Here is a 20,530-nt window from a genome sequence, read left to right as displayed (position 1 = left end):
ATCCAGATGTTGGTTCAGCTTTTGAAATTATTTCCCCTCTTGGCACAAACTGAAGTGCAGAAAGAAGAGATCTCATTGATGATAACTTGGAGTCTTTAAAGTCTGAGATTTTCTTCATTTGTGCAGCTGAGAAATTTTGTCTTTGTGCCAGAAAACAGTGCATGTTCAAGTTCCTTGATGGTAGGTATTAAGAAATAATATAAGGAATGATTGTGTTTTCAAAGATTTTAAAGGTTATTCACTGTGGAATCTAAAATATCACTCACTAGAGGTAGCCCTATCCGTATCTTACTGAAACCTCTTTGTTGAGAAGTGTTATTTGCTGTGAAAAGTTATGTGTCATCTGTGTCTTTGCACCAAAAATATAATTGCTAATTCTGTTTCTCTGTGTTAGGAGGAATTGGCCAAAGTATGGATGAATTTTTTCAGAGGGCACTGAAGATGAGGGAAGACAGCTGGTACTCCCATTTTTACTGGTCAAGCAGTAATACGTCAGTAAGCTGGCTGCTACCCATACCTGTCCTTAGTATCTTACAAGCAAAGGTTGTGTGACACATTTTGACCATTAGCCAAACTTAAAAGACTAAAAGCAATTCCCTATTAGTGAGCTCTGGACCTAATTATTATTATCCATTGTTTCATTGGATAAGTTATTAGCAATAGCACTTTTATTTTATATTTTATTAGCAATAGCACTTTTATTTTATATTTGTGCTTAACACCTGGGATAACATCTTGATAAGAGTCTGTGTGCTGCTGCATATCATTCTCAAAATGTTGCAACACTTACTATGTTTTTCATTACTGTAATGGTTGGGTATGCTCTAGGACCTGAATGAGATGTGGGTAGCCTTAAAATCATATTTTGAAAAGTTTTTTTTTTTTCCCGCTTTTCTTCAAACTGGTAAATCAGACCTGAAACCTAGTAGTAATCCATTTCAGGATTTATTGTGTACGTATACACTAAGAACATGCCATGTGTATTTGTCAGACTAAGGTTGTGTGTGGCCCGGTGTTACGGCTCAGACGGTGGCAATAGCGAATGCACAGGGTACATATCAGGTCAAGTGCGTGGCAATGTCTCCTTAGAATATTCTTGAATCCTCCAGCAATTTGTGATTGATATGTTTTGAACCTGCCATTGGATAGCTCTGATTGAGGCCTGCTGGTTCTTATATTTGATGAGACATTATAAAAACCCTCTGTGCTGTCTCCATGCCACTCTTGAATTTGTAGACCTTTATCATATCCTGCCTGGATTGTTTCTGTTTCAAACTGAAGACTCCTATTTCTTTTAGTTGTTCCTTGTTGGAAAGCTGTTTCATACTCTTGGTTATCTTTGTTGTCCTTTGCTATACTTTTTTTGTTTCCAAGGAGGGAAGAGCAGGTGGAATTGCTCACAGAATTCTACATGCAGGTGCACTGCAGATTTTTCTAAAAAGAAAAAAACCAAAAGTTTTATCTTGTGTCAAAAAATAATGTCTGATTGTTTTGCCTTTTGCTGACCATTAAGCTTATGTTTTTAGAATCTGTCTAAGAAATATGTATATGAACTATAACTCAGTCCTGAACAGTTGATTCTCAGTTTGGAGCTGGTTTCCTCATATGTGTATTTAGGACTATTTTTTTTCTTCCTGGTGTGAATTGTTTTAATTTATCTACAGTGATTTTAATCTGCTGGTTTTAAGACTTATTTGCTCAACTGGTGAAATGGCTCAGCAAGTTTTGTTTCATTCCTTTATCTCTTTATTGAGTAAAGGGATTTGAGTAACTTATTTGAGTAAATCAGCATTACAGAAGATAATGTTGCTTCAGAAATTGTTATCTCAAACCACTTAGGAGTATGTTGTACTGCACTAGCCTCAAAAGATGTCTTTGAGGTTCTGTTGGTGATCCATGTCTTTAGAAAAGAATGACCACAAATTCATATCGTTTCTGTTATATTTTTTAACTATTTACAGATATGATGACTTGCCTTCTTGGCAGTCGAGGATCTTTAATGTATTTTGGTAAGGGAACATGTCAGATCTCTTTTAGAATTTCAAGCATGCTGTATTAATTAGATCTCCATTACTCACATACTGTCTTAGCCTTTTAAAGTACTATGAAATGTTCATAAAACATGACTTCCTTGTCATGTCACTGACTTTCCTCAGTATGTTTATCTAATTGTTTATATGCCTTTAGAACAATTTCTGGCAGTTTGCTGTGTACAGAGAACAGATAGTTAATCTGTGTTTCCTTGGATCTCTTGGGAATCTCTTTAAAAAAACAAGTACCCCTTCCCCTGCAAAAACTCCCAAAAGCCTGATGTCACTTTAGCCAACTTCCAGTTGTCTGACAACTGTCTGAGGCAGTTTTATCCAAGCAGTTTCACACTGCAATTATTTGATTTCTTCTAGAATTCTGGAGTGATATCACCCAGCCTTGGCAGTTGGTCACTGTTTGGTCTGTAACCTCTTTTTCTACTGTTCTGCTTTGATGCGAAGAACTAATTCAGTGTTCAGGGTTTGGGATGTTTTCTTCTTTTTTTTTCCCCCTATGACCTTACCTCCTTTGAGCACTTTGCTTTTTATTTTGATCATCTGCTCATCTTACTCAGGAACAAGAACCTGTTCCTAATGTGGTGTTCAGTTTGTATGTCTTTTTGGAAATTGTTCCTCTAGACTCTGATCTGCCTGTAACTTTTACATGAAGTGACAGACTCCCTCCAGCTGCTGAAATGAGACTACTGGTTTTTTGAAGGTTGACTTTTAGATTCTGGTAGCTATTAATCCATGCCAGCTCTCTCCATCTGCCCTTTCCCATCTTTTCCTGCCACAATAGAAGTGTAAGTTGGCACTGTATATTTAAAGTCATCGTAGTGGAAGTTCAATACATACAGTTTCAGTGTTGTCTTCAAGCATTGTATCTCCTAATTTTTTGGCTTGTCCTTTTAGTTTCATTTTAACATATTTCCATGTTTTTATGTAGCTCCCTTTTTGGGAAGGCAAATGCTATAGTAGTCGACTGTTGTCTTTATTAATGAACTCGGTCAGTATTCTTGCAGAAATGAAGCTAGCCTTACAAAGTCAGGCTTTGAAAATAACATTTTCAATCAGGCTTTATATGGACCACAGCCAGAGTTGGGAGTCCCTGACTGACCGCATGAAACAACCATGTGTTAAAAAATGTAATCTAGACATCTTGGGTGTGACATTTACCAAACTTGCTGGTAGTTGAAGCCTTTCATTACAGTTATATTGTCTGCCTTACTGTCCATAATCTCCCTCAGGATACCATAGCTACTGCCATGATCTTAATTGTGTGGGTAATAACATAGTCTGACAACAGCTTTTATCGTATTAGACCTGGAATTTCAATCCGTATATGATTTGATGATTTAATATATTTGATGTCTAGTTTGAGGGCTTTCTATGTATTTTGTATATATACATATATGTGTGTGTGTATACATATATATGTACCGATTTGTCTTCATGGTTCTGGTATGTGTATTATGTCACTATCCTTGATTAAAACCAGACATTCAGGTTTCCCATCTTGTACTTCTAGCATTTATGCCAAGCTATAGATACATGTTTTGTTTATGTGTGTTTTCCTTCTTCAATAGGACTGTGCTTATTTTTCATGATTTCTGATTTGAATTTTGAAAATCTCTGTCCACTCTCTTACTAGAGATACAGAGTTTTTATGACTCCATTCATAGAGGAATTGAGAGCATGTGCTTCGTCTGATGGTTTTTCACTTGCTATATTGCTTAAAATTTTCCTATCATCTTTTATTACATACCAGCATTCTGCTGCTTTTTGATCTAGAATGAGCTCTTTTACAAATTCCCACTATTCCAACAGTTTCTCTAGTTCCTAAGGAATCTGGGCTTTTCTGTCCTACCCCTGTCTTTTCAAGCCTGCGTTGAAATTTGCTGCTTCACCTTGCTCTGGGAACATTTTGAAGGAGGCTCCTGTTCAGGTCTGGTCTTTAACTTAACCTACGTTTTATTCCAGATCTTTTCTCCTGCTGCACCCTGTGTCACTGGTACCTACATGGCCTGGCACCACCTCTCCAGATTTTCTAGAATCCATCCGGGCACATTTTTAAGGTGGCTGCTTTTGCAGATGGCATTTAATTCACCATCTAGTCCTCTTGTACAGCAAACCCCTCTTACTCAGTCACCAATAATTATTGCTTTATTTCTTGGTCTCATCTGGGTTCCTGCTTCAGAAAAGATATCCTGATAAAAGAAGATTGTGTGTTGCAGTATTTGCTTAGTTATGTGCCCCACTTTGTCTCTGCCTTGTTTGAAGATCTAAAATCGTTCTTGGCTTTACATTTGATTCAGCTGAAATTATTTAGGTTGCATGATTTGCCTGTTCTGGGCTGTACAATGTGCTCTCTGGAGCACGTTGTAGGCCTAGAAAGTTAATTGGTTTGTATCTTTTTCCAGCATTTTTTTTCAGCATTTGGGAAGATGATGGACTACTTTTTTTTTTTTCTGCTAGATCAGACAGTCATTGTCCCTCTTAGCACTAGAGAGATGTATTTATAACTTAGAGTTCACTGTAATGAACTCCCTCTGTTAAGCTTTTGTTACTTTTCTGACATACATCACAACTGGTTATCATCCGTAGCAGCTTCTAGCAGGGTGCCTAGGTGCCTATACTTTCGGCGGGCAGTTATTTGTTTTTAAATATTGCAGCTGTAAGTAGGAGATGTAGTGAGGAACAGCCTTTACAGACTTTCTTTGTTGTAACAAAAGTGTGTAATACATCCTGTGTGTAATAGTAATGTGTGATATCCCATGAGGAGATTTCATTGTGGCCTCCTGAGGGCAGTCTATCCTAAGACATTATGTTGGTAATTACTTGATTAATATATCTATATAGTTCTAGGAAAGCTGCCTGTTTAGATGAAAAGATGATAAGTTGCACTGGTACTGATGAAAACTTGGTAACTTGCATTGCTGCTATCAGTTTTCTGAAGCCCAAATCCATATATTCTGCACTATTTTGGGATGTAAGTCAGGATTTTTAAAGACTGAAAGGATTGCAACATTGAGTTCCATTGAAATTTGGATAGAAAGAGGGTATCTAAATCCCAGCCTTCAAAATACGACATTAGTATCTGCAAGTAAAACACACATTATAATGATTAGCCACTGCTGTTAGCCAAATTTTCCTCCTTTTATCGTTTGCACAGGGCGAGAGGCTGGTGTTGGATGAAACTGAAATGTGTATTGCCTGTTGCTAATCAAAACTGAATTTTCCAAGACCGGGTGTACCACTTACTTCACATAATCAACCAGTGTTTGAAAAGAAGAAGGAGCAAATGTAGTGAGAGAGTAAAGTCTTTAAGGAGCATTCCCTGTGCTTATTGCCTGTGGAAGTAAGAACTCTGTTGAAGCCCAGATTGACAGAACACATTTTTTTCCCCCACACATTTTGTTCAGTTTCAGACCTATAGAAGGGCTCAGGTGTTGAAGGCTCTTTTTTGCTGTAGGTATGTCTACTGAGTTAATAACTGGTATTACCTCTACCTTTCCTGACATCTTTAGATCAGTATTTGCTACAACAATTGTTCTAGTATTTTATGCTTTCATTTTTCATATTAGCAGCTTATTATCAAGATCTGGGATATTGTTGGTCCATTTCACAGGAAAAACACAACACTGAAACTGACAATCTGTTTTTCATCTGTTTTTTTTTTTAATATATCTGATCCAATGCTGATAAAATGTTTCTCTTTTTTTTACTTGGTGTACTTTACCATTATAGTCTCAAATTCTGAAGTATTTCTGTACTATTTTTTAAAACTAAGATTGCATTGGCTACTTGGAGATCTGATAACAGATCGCCAGTTTGGGTATGATGGTATCAAACATGTTGAGAAAACATACAAGTAAAAACCACCTACTTTCACTTGGTATCATTATGGCCAGATTAGGATCTTACAGGTACAGCATGCCATTAACTGCCCTTTACTTATTACCTGTATATCTCATTTTGGCAGGATGGAATCAGTCCTTACGGAAGCACCTGAGGTAATTTGTGACATGTTTTTTGTGACCACTCCTGTTCTCCATACTTTTTATTACTTTTTTTCTACTGAACTTATTTGATAACGCGATTGAATTTCTTGTATTCTAAATGATCTCAGAAACTAGGATCCAGTGATATCCAATGGCCTTATTCATTGCTATCTTATGGATATTGCAAAAATTAAAATGTTGACAACTGTAGTGACAAGATACTTAATTGATACTCATAAATTATGCAGTGAGTTTGTAAATTTGCGAGGTCGCATTTCTGAAGAGAAAGGATAGCCTGATTAAAAGGAAAAATACGGATAATTAGAAATATTTAAATAGAACTGTGGGCATGTACAGTGAGAGTAATGGCAATAGGAATGTGGAGGACAGATGTCTCTGACCTAACACCAGTGTGAGCAAGTGGCACTCCAGGGCACATAGTTTCCAGACTGCTAGTTTAGGTGGTCTTGCATGCTCAGCAGGGTGGTGGGTTTGAAATTGTTGCATCATCTTGAACAATTTATTTAGGGATAACTGCAAGTTGATTATATGGCATTGCTGAAGCATGTTAGCGTGGCAGCATGACATTTGCATCATAAATTCTAATTTAGAGATCTCCTCATTCTGTATTTTAAAGGCTGTGCTCAAAGTACATGTTGCACCTATACGATGTAAATGCATCTCCACCCATATGTTGAAGGCCTGTTAAAAGCTCTAAGTTTCATTGTATTTTGCTTCCTGCTGCTGTCAGTCAGACTCTATGCTATATATCAGGCTCATTGATATATTTCTGCTGAAAATTTCTTGTAACCCTAGAAAAAAAGACACAGTCACTTAGTATAGTGAGTCTGTTTTGTATAGATGCTATCTAGTGTATATAGCTGCCTCTCAATCACGAGATGACTGCCAGCAGTGGAGTGGAGCTGCATCCCTTTTCTGCGTGTTCTTGTAGTTTTTTTATTGGAAGGCTACAACAGAATGGAGACCAACTGCAGTGTTGTAGTTCACCATGTAGTTCACCCATAGTTTTCAGGGTACCGGGGTGGAAGTCACCTTATCTTTCTGCTATGCAATAAAGCTGTATTCTGTCGATCTGTAAATATGAGATGAATGAGGTTTAATTTAGGGACACATTTTTGCAAAGCTGGCAGCTTTTTATGACTTTTCCTGTAAAATCTTTGTTTCTGTTAGCATCGTGGGGCCTTTCTTCCTGATATCCCTATATCTGGCTTCCAGTAACACTTATCACGTGCTATGGTAAATGCAGTTGATGTCTTTCCAACTGTGTGAGAACCAAATGTACTCAATTACTAATATGTGAGATGAGGGGTTTTTTTTTAATAAGAAATTATTTATTCAGAAACATTCAGTTGAACCTGGCTGTGAAGGTCATTGCAAAAGAAATACATTTCAGTTTTGCCTCTAAAAAGGTCCTTTCATTTGAGCTCCCCTTCCTGTAATATCCTCAGTAAATAGGAACTATATTTTTGCTTTATTACTGCAGATTAGTAGTCTGCTATGTTCTTTTGTCAGCCTTCTCTGACTGCCAAATTAAGCTCAAAGACACTTACTGGGAGTTTGGTTCTGAATACTTGTTTGACTTCAGCCAGAATAAACAAGGACAAGATCTGAATTCTTAAGCGAGGGCAGTGGAAAAACCCTGATGATCCTCTTCTGTAGAAAGACAAGAAATAACCTTTTATTCTCTTCCCTCTCCATCCCCCTCCCCGCCCCACCTTGAGGTGTCTCTATTCTTTCTGCTTCACCCTGGGCTTGGATGCCACTTGCCCTGCGCAAAGACAGATCACTGGAGTCTTAGTCCTTGGAATCAGTGATTGCAGACTGCAACCGTTCACCGCCCCTCCTAGGAAATGCAGGCTGACCTGAAGCTCATTACTTTAGAAGGACAATTCCTGTCCGGTAGCTTTGCTTGTCCTTATACGTTTTTATATTGTGCAAGAAGGTGTTAATAATTACAAATGAAAATCTTGTTCTGCTGTTACGAAGTTGGTCTTTTAATGGACTTGCTGCCCTGAAAAAACTTGGAAGAGTACAAGTGTTTAAAAATAATAATTTTAAGATAACTTCAATCTTCTATTAGGCTTTTTAACTGCTTTGTTTTTTGTATGCAAGACATTTGAGGGAAACAACTGATAAGAGTCTATTTAATAGTATGATGCCATTTTTGGATTTAGAAATCTATACTATGCAATTCCTCTTTTTTTTTGAGTAGAAATTGGATCTGGGACTTTTCATACTGAGAATCTTGAGAAAACTGCTGCAGTTGCATACCTCAGATGACAGCATTTACATACAGTATAAGATTGTTGGATTTATTAATGGTTGTATTGATTGATAGATGAAATAAAACATTTATTTCAGAATTTTGTTTATTATAGATTTTAATTATATATGAATTAATAAATGATCAGCGACTATGCAGCTAAAGTTAATACAGTATTTAAGAAAGGGAAAACTTTTATCGTAGTTTAAAAGTGTATTACAAAAATGTTCAGTGAATCAGACTGAGAAGTAGTGCAGGAGGGAATGAATGAATTAATGGTATGTTAGGTATAAGCAGAAGCATTATACTGTTGAATAGTGTGGTAAATTAATTATGTTTTGTTTTGAGCAGGCTGTTTCTCACAAAAGGCTCCAGCAGCGGCTCAGACAGGCACTGCAGGTAAGATATCTCCAAAATCCACTAGTTCTTAATCTGCAACAGAATAGAGCTGTGTTGCTTGTTGTATAGGAAATCTTACTAGTTATTTCAAACACCTTTTGCAGTAAAGGTGTTCGCCTTGGCAATAAATTTTGTGCCCTAAGTTCCCCTTTGCAGAAACACTCTGTGAGATTTCTGGGCTAAGAGTTGACCGAGAAAGCTTGGCAATATGCTTAGTTGTGTATTAAAAAAAAAGTTTCTGGCAAAAAAAGCCCTAATCCACAGTCAGTGTAATGAGATTTGTAGTGCTTCTGCTGTAAATGATGTAATCATTCTGAGTAGTGGCCATGCGCTGTTATTTTTTTTTCTCTTTTCTGCAGCTGTTTCTGGCCCAGTTACATTTCTACAGACCTAGAAAGTGGAGGCAGTTGCAAGACTTGGCCGCTTCCCAGTGTTTACCTATTGCAGTGCAGTTATTTTATAAAAAGCTTCTCTTTCCTAGAGCTGTTGGATTGAAGTTCATTCCGCCACCTCTTTATAGTTGCTGAAATCACTGCTGTGCAGGTACTGTTCCTCATAGTCTGTTTTTTTGGTCTGAGAGTTGAGCATCACGTTCCAAAATACAGACTTTTTTTTTTTGGTTATTCAGTGTCGTATGGGATTATTTTATGTATTAATCATTTTTCTAAAAGGATGCAAATGGTAGTTTAATTCTCTATTACATAAAGCCCATGCTTTAAGACAGGTTAAATAGTGTGTGCACTATCTATCTGGAACAAGTTATAAATTTCTTGGGGCAGGAGCTGTGTTTTCATCTGCCTGATGTGTCTTACGCAGTCATGGTTCATTTCAAACAGAAAAAACTATACAGGGGAAGCGCTGGGATTTTTTTTTTTTTTCCAGCCAGTTCAGGAGAACTAGTTAAATGCAAGAAAATTCTACCTCTTGCATGTACAGCAGAATCATGAGGTGGGGGATCAGAATGTTGTCAGTGTGCATACCCTGCGCAGGCATTTTCAATCCACGCAGTAATCCAGCTGTACTGCAAAGTGCAGGTTCAGCAAATCAGTTGCACAGCTAGAGCCTGCAGCTGATCCTTAGCGTCATGACATGATGGGCAATACGATCCCATGAAGTACTTACCACATACTAAGTCTGTTCAGGCTGCTTGCAGCGATAAGGATGTGGGGTTCCATATGTGGGGAATCAAGGCATTCATTAACATACATACAAAGCAAATGAAAATGGTCATTGAAAGTGAATCCACAGAAACAACCTATAATTTATAAGCTATGGTTTCAAACTGGATTATGGTTATGATCCCCAACCTCTAACTGACCGTGATCAAAAACTGTGTATATGTTAACTAATTGTTGCTGTTGCCATGAAGTCAAGGGATAAAGGCTTATGCTGTGTTAAAGTAGTCAACCAACTAAAAAAAAAAACCAAAAAACCCCAAAAAACCAAAAAACCCTTAATGCATGTGGAATTTGGCACATAACTCTTGATGGGGGGTTCTGTTTACATTTAATTATTATCCAGTTGCATCACATTTTGGATTGCTTTTAATACACTTGGACTGATAGGCTTCCTAAATAACTTCAAAAGTCATCCTTTAGCTAAACCTGAAGTCTTGCAGAAAGACTCTCTTTTATCATTTTACAGGACACACCAAAAAAAAAAAGTACACTTGCAGTTCATGTTCTGTATCTTTGGAGTTTGCGGAGGGAGATTAAACTTCTGAAAGTTACTTTGATGCTTCCAAGAACTTCAGTTTTTGGATTAAAAATTATGTCCTTTTCTTGTGCCACACTTCTATCTCTGAATTTATAAACCCAAACAGCCCCAGTAACTAGGTAACAGCACAGCTGAATGTTTTCATAAAAACAACTTTGCTGCTTAGAGATGTGATTTACTACTCAAGTGTGTGCACGTACAAATATACAGAGGCAAAAAGTGATGATGACCTCATCTTAACTAGCTCACAAGAGAGTGTTACTGTCTAAGCCAAAGATGGATTTACTGTAAGTAGATGAAACTTCATTGACTTCAGTAGTAGGATCACCATTAATGTCAGGTCTGACTTAATTGTTGTGATAATACTATTTGTAGTGATTGATGCTTGATATGTAAACCTGAAAGAAAATTTGTATTATCTTGCAGCTTTCCTGGTATTTTTGCATGGAAGGGAAAGGAAGAGAGGCTAGTTAAAATACAGGATTTTACAGATAAATAAGATAATTTTATTTATTTGCTTGATTTTGGTATTATCTACTTAGAAGTCTCTTCTTAAACCAATTTAACAGCCCTTGCACATTGCCCTTACTTAGAATCAGTTGTAAGCAATGTCATATTGCAAATACTAGATACAGAAAATAGATGAGCACATTTTCTACCTAAGTTATTTAAAAAAGGCATCTTCAGGTACTTTTATTCTGTAAGAGTTTCTCCAAATTTATGGGTCATGTTCCTCTGTTTTGTTTAAGCAAGATTCAGTGTCACAAGGAGAGTATTTTGATAAACAAATTATAGTCATTTTTAGAAACTTCATATAGCCCTCATTTCACCTGTGTTCATAATACTTAAACTTCTCTTATACTTGCATGCTTGTACTGAAACAGGTAATAGCCTTTACCAGCAGGAAAACTTTCTATTTGTGTAATATTTATTGATGTTAAACCCACATTATATCAGCACAACAATCCAAAGTAATGATAGTACATTTTTATAAATACAAATAAAAGGTGGCAAAATAATGCTAGTGAAGCTAAACAAAAAAAGTAAATTAACATGTCACAGTCAAGAAAAATTTGGCAAATGATATGACATCCTTTTGCTAGAATATAATCAGATTATTCCCATATGACAGACTATGACATTAATTTAGAGTAACGATCCCCATAACTGGTCATATCCTGCACCAGTTTGCATAGAATAGTACTACCTTATGTGCTAAAGTTTATTAGTCACTAAAAAACAAAACAAACTTTGTGTACTTACAAAGCAATACACGTATAGCGGTAATGCAATATATGGTGTACACAATTACAAAATTAAAAAAACTCCTAAGTAAGTACAGGACTTCTGAATAACTGAACTGAGATAAAAGATTTCAACACTTTTATTATAAATAATGAAAGATACCATATATGTGCTTCATATAAGGAATACAGTGTTTTCCTTTCATGGCAAAGTATGCTCGTACCATCAAATGTTAATTTTTCTTGTCAGGCCTACTGATTCTTCCATCCCTCCCTCCCCTTCATCTGAAATTCATTTGGTTCTAATTTAAAACTACCTAGTCAGGTTTGACTAGGTAGGGCTCCAGTTTGATGTGGATTTGCCTTGCATTCTGAAAGTAGCCTTAAGGTATTTTACCTACTGCACACAGCCTCTACCCATTAAAAGAGGTGTTATTAGCCTACAGCAGGGAGGAGAACAACAACAATAAAAAATCTACCAGAGACGTGTTAAGAAAAAAAAAAAAGGCACAAATTTTGTTGTAGTCCAGCTTCATTCTCTACTTCCTCAGATCTGCGAACCTATCACTTATGGTGTATACTTGTCATTTAAATTCATATCGCAGTCTCAACCCATTTTTCACTTACTATACATTTCTAAAATCCTCATACATATTACACAAGCTCTAAACAGTCAGATGTCCCATACATATACTCCCTATTTCTCAGCTGACCTTGGAATTTCAGGTGTTTGCATGGTAGTATTACAAGGTTACAGACTATTTTCCAGAAATTGATAGAGAGTTTCAACATCATGCCCTGTTCTCCCCCCCCCCCCCCCCCCCCCCTTGGCAGTAACTTAATGCAGTGGTTCATACTGTTGGCATTTTTTCCATCTAGGTGCTCAGATTCATAGTCTGTAGTAGACTGTTATTACACTCAGCTCTTATTCTTCATTATCTTGAAGAGGTTACATTATTTATGCTTAAATTAGCTTTGCTGTATGTTTATAAGTAAGCCTCCTATTAGGTGGCAAAAAGGAAAAATACAAAAGAATTAAAAATTATGGTGTCGATGTTGCATTATAGGATTGCTCATATGAACAGCATTTAAGGCAAGGTATTTTTTTTTCATTGTAGAATAGAAAGCAGTTTGCAGAAATACAGCATTTGCTTACATTTCTCTTCCTTGTCCCTTCTTGTTTTATTCTTACAGTATTGCACTTGTTCATTGTAGCTATCAGAATGCATTGCCATTTTAGAACTACAGAGATAACGATACATTCTACTTTTGTGATCTAATGGCCTCAAATAAAATATCTTGCACCATTAAGATTGTGTAGCATCTACTTGTTGCTTATGAAGGCGTGTAGTGATAAATAGTGTTTTCTTCTGAAAAGTCTGTCTCACTGTAGTATTTTGGCCTTTATGAAAAGGGTTATTTGTAAGAGCTGAAGCGACTTAGGTATAAGGAACTGGTGAATGTGATTTGTTGTGCAATGTGTACATTTCTATTAATAATCTATTTTTCTAATTTGGTATAATGAATAAGGAATATATGGTTGTTGTGTTTGTTGTTTACCTTTTGTACTTGAAGGTGTCTGCCTTTGCATAAAGTGACATAGGAGTATCATTGGTCAAGGCAATGGCTTTCAGTGTTTCTGCTTTGAAAGAAAGATGGAGGTGGCAGCTTGGATCTACAGATCATCGCTTTCTACCAAGCCAGATGGCATTGTCAGATGAACTGGATTTGCTTCAGGCTGGAAAGCTGCTTTGATGTCTAGTCCTTGGTCAGAAAGTGCTGCATATCGACTGGCTGAGGGCCGCACCTTCTTTGGCTTGGTTGTCTGAGGCGGTTGTTGCCACTGAGCTGTAGATTAAAAAAATAAATAAAATAAAATTCAACCATCTTGATGTCTGCAACAGCATGTACCCGATGCACAATCAACCATTTGTAAAGGAGATACTAATTCCTGAGCAGCAGAAAAGCATAATATCAAAGATAAACTTGTTTAATTTCTTAGTGTCCTTTTCCCCCTCAGCATCTAGTTTCACCTTCAAATGCGGTAAGTAGAAACAATAGTTTCTCTGTTTGTTACTTGGCTTTGGCATTGCTTTCTCCCCTTGTTCCTTTTATTTTTTTCAACGTTGTGCATCCTAATGCCTTTGCTTCTGTCATTCAGAAGAGTAACAGCAAGGTACTTGTTTCTGTGCACTAATATTACAGTGGCAGGCCTGTTCTAGGGTTATTTGTTGTCTATGAAAGGAAACTGCCTGGTTGCCCATGTATCCTGAAGAATGTTGAGCCTAATGTATAATTCACATGTCCCACTATCGCTGCCACCCCTGAAACCATCCTTTATCATTCAATTTTTTTTCCCCTTATTTACTACTCTTATGAAAGGACTGGTAAGAGATTTTGGTTGAAGAAAACATTTGTTATATAAGGAGCTGCATTGGAATGAACTCACTAATTAAGCAGAAAGCCTTAAGAACAACTGCATTTCCGGTAGCTGTCACAGGTGTATTATAGACTAACATACAAAAGAATACAAAAGGTTAGGGAAGTGCTAGCAGAGCAATAGTAATAATGATCCACAAAACTAAGGTAATCATGCCATTATCTACTGTTAATTCACTATGTTTAATGTACTAAGCAGAAAAAAGCATGCATGCTCATTTTGCTATAAGTATCTTAAAGGTGGTGAAATGTACTTTGACAGAGCATTTGTTGTCTTGATGTGGATCGTTATTATTGAGGAGAACTATAAACAAAAGAAAAAGAGACCACCATAAACCATTCTGTGAATAAACTGAAATTTTTAGAACTGTTGCTTTTTGGGGGATTAAACCGATCATGAAAATTGATGTCACTTACTATAAACATCCAACCTGGCATTGCAAGACACAATCCCAGCCTCATTCTTAGCTGACACAGTATACCACCCGGCATCCTCTTTCATAGCTCCCTGAATAAGCAGGCAAATGTAGCCGTGGCTATCCTGGTGCATACTAAACAAAAGAAAAACAAAATTACTATTTAAATGCAAACCATTGTAGACTACTTTTAAATGTCATTATAAACAGAGCCAGTCCTTGCTACAGATTAATTATAGTCCACTTTTAATTAATATGAAACTTCCTCTGAAATTAGCAAGTGGAAAATAAAACCTGGAGTAGAGTTGAATATTTGGTAATTTAATATCCTGTATTAAAAACTAAGAAGCAAAAAATATTTCAAGTAACCTCTCTTTCATAATTACAGATTAAGACATGTAGAAATCTGATTTAAATAGTAGGGAAGTCAGAACTTATCCTGACTTTTGGGAGGAATGATAAAAGACTTGAATTGAGGAATGAGGTACTGAAATATTCTTAGTTATTTAGAAGGCTAGCAACGATTTATTACAGTATCATATCAGTAATAAGTTTCTTTTCCTGAAATCATGAGTTTGCTCTTAAACATTCCTACAAAATGTTATAAAATAGTGATGACAAGTTTGTAGGTCTTAAGATTTAAAAAAGTATGTAACATTACTCCTTTTTCACTCCCTCCATCATAACTCCATATAAAATTACTTTTTGTGATTAAAAAAATAGCACTAACTCATAGCTAGATTCACAGAAAATAGCACTAATAGGAATATTGGGCTTAACTTTTAGGTGCCTACACTCCTAATGGAGGCATGGAAAAAATGGAGTGCTGAAGAATGAAGGTGACAGAAGCGGAGAAGACTGAGCAAGGAAGGAATCTGCTTGAACTAGAATTTAGGAAGTGCTGGGGGAAATTGTGTGTTTTAAGCACTGCATAAAGCATTTATCTGTAATAAGAATTTAAACCCATCAGTTATCTCGTGCAGTTAGTTCCACTTGTGTGGGAATAACTAAACTTCAGGCCAAACGGAGCACAATTTACATACTAGTAATTTCAGGACAGTTAGCTGGGAGAAGAAACACCAGAGGTCTAGTTCCTCCTTTGTTTCTTTCTAAGTATTTTGCCATGGTATGAATACTTTTGATACTCCGCTACTGTCAGTTAAGAAAGCTTTTCATTGTTGAATCTTAGTTGCTTAACTTCACAGCAGAGTTGTGAATCAAGATTCCTGCTGAGAAGCAGACAGCTTTACTTCATCTAGGTTTTCGCCAGTATATTTCTCTAAGCCTTAGTTCTAAAAGAGAAAAGACTATTTCTCAACTTGGTTAAAGTGCAAAGATAGTTGTTTAAATACAAGGCTGGAAAAAAGAACTACTATGTTAACTGTGACTCTACCACCAGCCTGTCTGCAAGTTTGAGTAGATGTCATAAAGCATTATAACAACTAGTTAATATTTATGAGCTGCTGTTCACACAAAGCATTCTTATGCCCTTCTAGTCTTTCATTTGTATTACAGGATAAATAATCATTGAAGTTATGTATGGGGAGATTATTCTAAATCATTCTAACCTCACTCGGTCAGTGTTGTACGTGAGTGACTCATTCTCTTTCTTCCAAAATATCTGAGGAGATGGCTCCCCCAAGATTCGACACTCCAGTCGCACTGGATATCCCTCAGCCACGCCTGTGTTTTGTAGTTTCTCTATAAACACAGGTGCTTTGTGTACTTCCTTAGCTGTGAAAATAAAGATTGCAGTAATGTTGACACTAGTCTATCAAAATGTAGCCTTTCTTTCAGCAATATGCTAAAAAACAATAATGAAAAATCTAAGTGGCAGGAAACTTAGTGTTGTCCTCATTAATCACAAAGTCCAATCCTGGTTCATCTGAAGAAAACTGTCACATCACTATTTTAAGAAGAGAAAAGTGAGCTCCAGTTGAGCTGATTTCCCACTCCCTAGAAAGAATTCAAACGTGGAGCATCAAGACTAGATAAACTGGGAGCACTGCGTCTGTTAAACAGTGCTCCTTTTTTCTCCTTAGAAGTATGGAGGTCTTTGATTATAGCAGGATCCATTCCACCAGAAGGTTGAAATGGCATTAATTTAATATCCTATGAAATACACAAATCGTATCATACTAACAACTCATAGGAAGATATGAGGGTGTACAAATTGCCATTAAAAAAACCATTGAAGTAATTAGTCTGGTTTGTGATCTCAACTGTGCCTCAGGACAACAGCCCTCCTTTCCTAACTGTGTACACAGAGATCACGTGCCAGTCAACTTACACCAAAGCATAAGATAAATTGTATCACTTACAAATATAGTATAGTTCTGTTACTACTTGTTTTCCTTTTTTTAATTCACCACTTCCCAGTCATGTCATTTCGCTGCACTTACATTTTCCTTTTTCATGTAACGCTTACAGTGCTCAGTATGGATGGAAGCTTAGTTTGAAGATGTTACCTGCAACGATGAGCTCCAGGCTGAATGTGTTTTCACCAGCTCGATTGCTGGCGATACATGTGTAGATTCCAGCATCTCGAGTTGTGACTGGCTCTATGATCAAGGAGTGTACACCGTTCTCACGCACCAACATTTTGTGAGAACTATCAGGACGAATTGGTCTTCCGTTAAGTTGCCAGCTTAAATCTGGAGTTGGTAATCCACTAACCTTAATCATGAACAGAATGAGAAATGGTCTTAGACATACAGAACACTAGAGAAGTCCTGACTTGTTACTTCAGAGAAGTTTGGTTTTGTTTGCTAGTGCAGGTGTACCTACCACAAGATTTAAAGGTCTAATTCTATCCTGAATTACACATTGACTCAGTTGTATTCATTTACTTACCTTCTGGCCAACTCCCTGAATTACAGGATGTTTCATGGGTGTGACTGGAAAAAGATCAGTGTTTAGATATGCTAGAATCTAAATAATAATACATTGCAAAACAAAAGGCAGGGTGACACCTTCTGTCTTTTTTGATTGTTTGCTCTTCATGTGGAATGAAGAGATGTTCCTTTCTAGATTAATTTCTTGTGGAAAACTTGGCAGACGAGGGATGTTAGCTGACTAATTGTTGAACTCTAAATTCCGTTCCACTTAGGTAGAATTTACTAGTGAAAGCACTGTCTGCACCTAGTTTATACTTGGTCTGTGTGAACCAAACTTGTACTGTTGAAAGCAATGCCATTTGCTGTAGATACTGCTTGAAAACAAATAGCTGCTCCCAAATATATCAGCATGAAGTAAACAGAAGAAGTCTGAGTCTTAATTAATTCTCTCAAGCAAAATCATAAATCAAGATTAGACTGTCTGAAACTTTAAAGGGAGATTGAAATTGAAGTGCCAAAAGGATTGAAAATTGAGAAGCACACTGTGTTTATGTTTGATGTTAACCCCCTATACTCCCCCCAACATAGCCGAATTCTAAAAATCAGTTTTTTGTTAGCTGTAAGACTTACTGGAAAACACTTTCATTGGAGGGTAGGCAAACTTGTTATTGCCATCTTGCTCATAAGCAGTGAGATTAATTAACCTATTGACAATCATTGTAACTGCCAATAGGTTAAATAGCTGAAAAAAAAAACTTATCTAACTTGCTTTTTAACTCAGCTAACATGATAGAAAGGTAGCTGTTATCCTTTGCTTGATACTTGCCTTGCAGTCCATTCTGCAGAGTTTTCCTTCTTGCACAGTCAGGTCTCCAGGAGCCTGCAGGAAATGAGGCCGGAAGAATCGTTCCTGAATTGGTTCATTTTCATCACCACTGTCCCTTGATCGAGATCGTGGTCTTAAAATAACATGAAATGAAGGTAAATTTTTTTTTTTCCTCTGCTATATCACAAGAACTAAAATCACTTACCAGACTGTTTTAATTTTTAAGTCACTTCTTTGACATATAGTATAATCATTCCGTATTTACACACACATACTGGTGGCATTTAGCTCAGACTGAGATAAATATGACACTTTCTACTTACTACTTTCAATTAATGTACATCTTGTGGCAAAATATAATCTAGAAAACAATTTTATTACAGAATAATTACACTTACTTATAATAATAATTATTATTTATACATGATAGTATTTTGGGTTTAGAATTAATTAGAATTAAATTACCAAAATAAAAATTAAAAGAAAAGTTGTTAGGCCTTTAGCATATATCTTCAACTCCCCATTTCTTATATTCCATGTATTTAAGCCCTTCACTGTTGCTGATTACACCAGAAAGTAAATGTACTGTCTATAATTATGTTTACTTTTCAGAAAAAAACAGCAGCAAAAAGCTAGCTCATCTCACTTGAGATGAGACTTTCCACATAAGACTTATTTTTCATTTTCTCTTGTTTTGCACTACTGAAGACCATACAGAAAATTCTGTGAACTAAAGTATAACTGCTCTGGATATTTATTCTTCATCTAACAGTTTTTTGTTTGAGATATTGCTGACCATTTTCACAGCCACTGAATTGTGGTGTCAAACAATAAGAATTTCATCTGTGACCAATAGAAAGAAAAGCTTTCATCTGTAAACTGTTCTTAATAAAAGTACCATAAAAAATTAAATAAACAAACAGAATTGTCCCCAGAAATAGTACTAATGAGCAGTTCCACTATAAGCTTCCAAAATACAGTTTAATACTTTTCCAGCATCAGCTGTTTTTGCCTGTTAATCTACTGAATCTTTGTCTAAGCCATTCCTTTTTTAATTAGATTTTGTTTCCAATTGAAATTAGAGTTATCCTATTTGTGTGATTTAGAAATTAAAGCAAGCATGTCATTAAAACAAAGTTTTAGATCAGTTTTCTCCTTGCCTGATCAGCTCCAATAGATTGCCTTCTAGACTCAGCTGCTACCCACAGTAACATCCTGTTGCAGTGAAGAAGAGTTATTCATATATCATTAAAGAGAACATTTATCAGTGACATCTTACAGTGAAGTTTCCCTTTCTGAATGCAAAGGTTCCATATCCATATCATACATTAGCCCTTGCCTGTGTTTCTGTTTTAGCCAACATTTGCAGTATATATGACTATACTGCATTTTCTGTAGCTCAGGGAAGTTTCTTTCATTTAAAATAAATCATAACAAAACAGCTTAAACCCCTTAACAATTACATTTGGAATAAGAGATGCTGTACTACTGTATGGAAGATAAACACCCTAGATCCACACATTCTATTCCAATGAGGTAAGTTAAAATAGACTTGTTTAAATTTGGTTTGTTGTTGCCTTTCTCTCTATCGTTGGTCTGTTTGAATTTTGACAGATCATCACTTGTACTACCTTAAGTATTATCTGTCATAAATAGATAAATGTTGACTTTTTAATGATCATCTCATGCTTCCCGCAGCTAAACTATAAGCAAGCATGGAAAAAAAATCTAGCACAAACTGCTTCTTAATTTAGGAATGGATACTGAAATGAAAAGTATACTAAATGCTTATGCATCTTTTCAGGTGACTAAATCCAGTTCTTAAATACCTAATTTTTTGCCACTGGGCATGCCCAAAGCCACTTCAGCAGTGATGCTGCATGACAGCTCATAAGGAACACTGAGCTCCAGTTTCTATCCATTTTGCTCATACACCTAATATGCCTGCGGCAGGGGTGGAAGATGCCTGGCTAATAAAGAAAGGCTGCAAGCTTACCTGTGTGTGGGTAATGAGTTCTGCAAGACCAACCAGAAATGATGATATCTGGTCAGCACTGCACGGTGCAAGCAGCCCATGCAGAATCTGCCTTCATGACATGTATATGCATCCTGTTCAGATACTGTTTATAAGATAACAACCTAATAAGGTGCAAGTAACTAGTGTCTCTTAATGTGTGTGTGTTACTTGTAAGCCTGAGCCAAATAGGTTAGGTTAGTTAGCACCACAGAAGTGTGAAAATGTATCTGTAAGCCACCATCTCACTGCTGCAGCTGCATAAAAAGGCAGCATTGGTCAAAATTGGGGGTGAGGGGAAAATGGGGAAAAAAAAAAAAAGTGGCT

General features: G+C 36.5%; 1 protein-coding gene across 4 annotated transcripts in view; it reads right to left on the bottom strand.

Annotated features, from left to right (window-relative positions):
• Positions 1-11,334: 11,334 nt before the first annotated feature.
• The window catches only part of PALLD (palladin, cytoskeletal associated protein), a 162,168-nt gene continuing 152,972 nt past the window's right edge, over positions 11,335-20,530 (bottom strand). For all 4 annotated transcript variants that reach the window (XM_064510941.1, XM_064510940.1, XM_026122881.2 and 1 more), the window contains 5 exons: positions 18,190-18,322; positions 16,995-17,202; positions 16,095-16,260; positions 14,528-14,661; positions 11,335-13,519 (listed from right to left, as the gene is read on the bottom strand). In XM_064510941.1, coding sequence (XP_064367011.1) covers positions 13,347-13,519; positions 14,528-14,661; positions 16,095-16,260; positions 16,995-17,202; positions 18,190-18,322 — 814 coding nt within the window. In that variant the 3' untranslated portion in view covers positions 11,335-13,346. The remainder of the gene's footprint in view (positions 13,520-14,527; positions 14,662-16,094; positions 16,261-16,994; positions 17,203-18,189; positions 18,323-20,530) is intronic.

Source organism: Dromaius novaehollandiae, chromosome 4 (assembly GCF_036370855.1).
Source record: "Dromaius novaehollandiae isolate bDroNov1 chromosome 4, bDroNov1.hap1, whole genome shotgun sequence".
Classification (NCBI taxonomy): domain Eukaryota; kingdom Metazoa; phylum Chordata; class Aves; order Casuariiformes; family Dromaiidae; genus Dromaius; species Dromaius novaehollandiae.
This window is presented reverse-complemented; position numbering and strand designations above follow the sequence as displayed.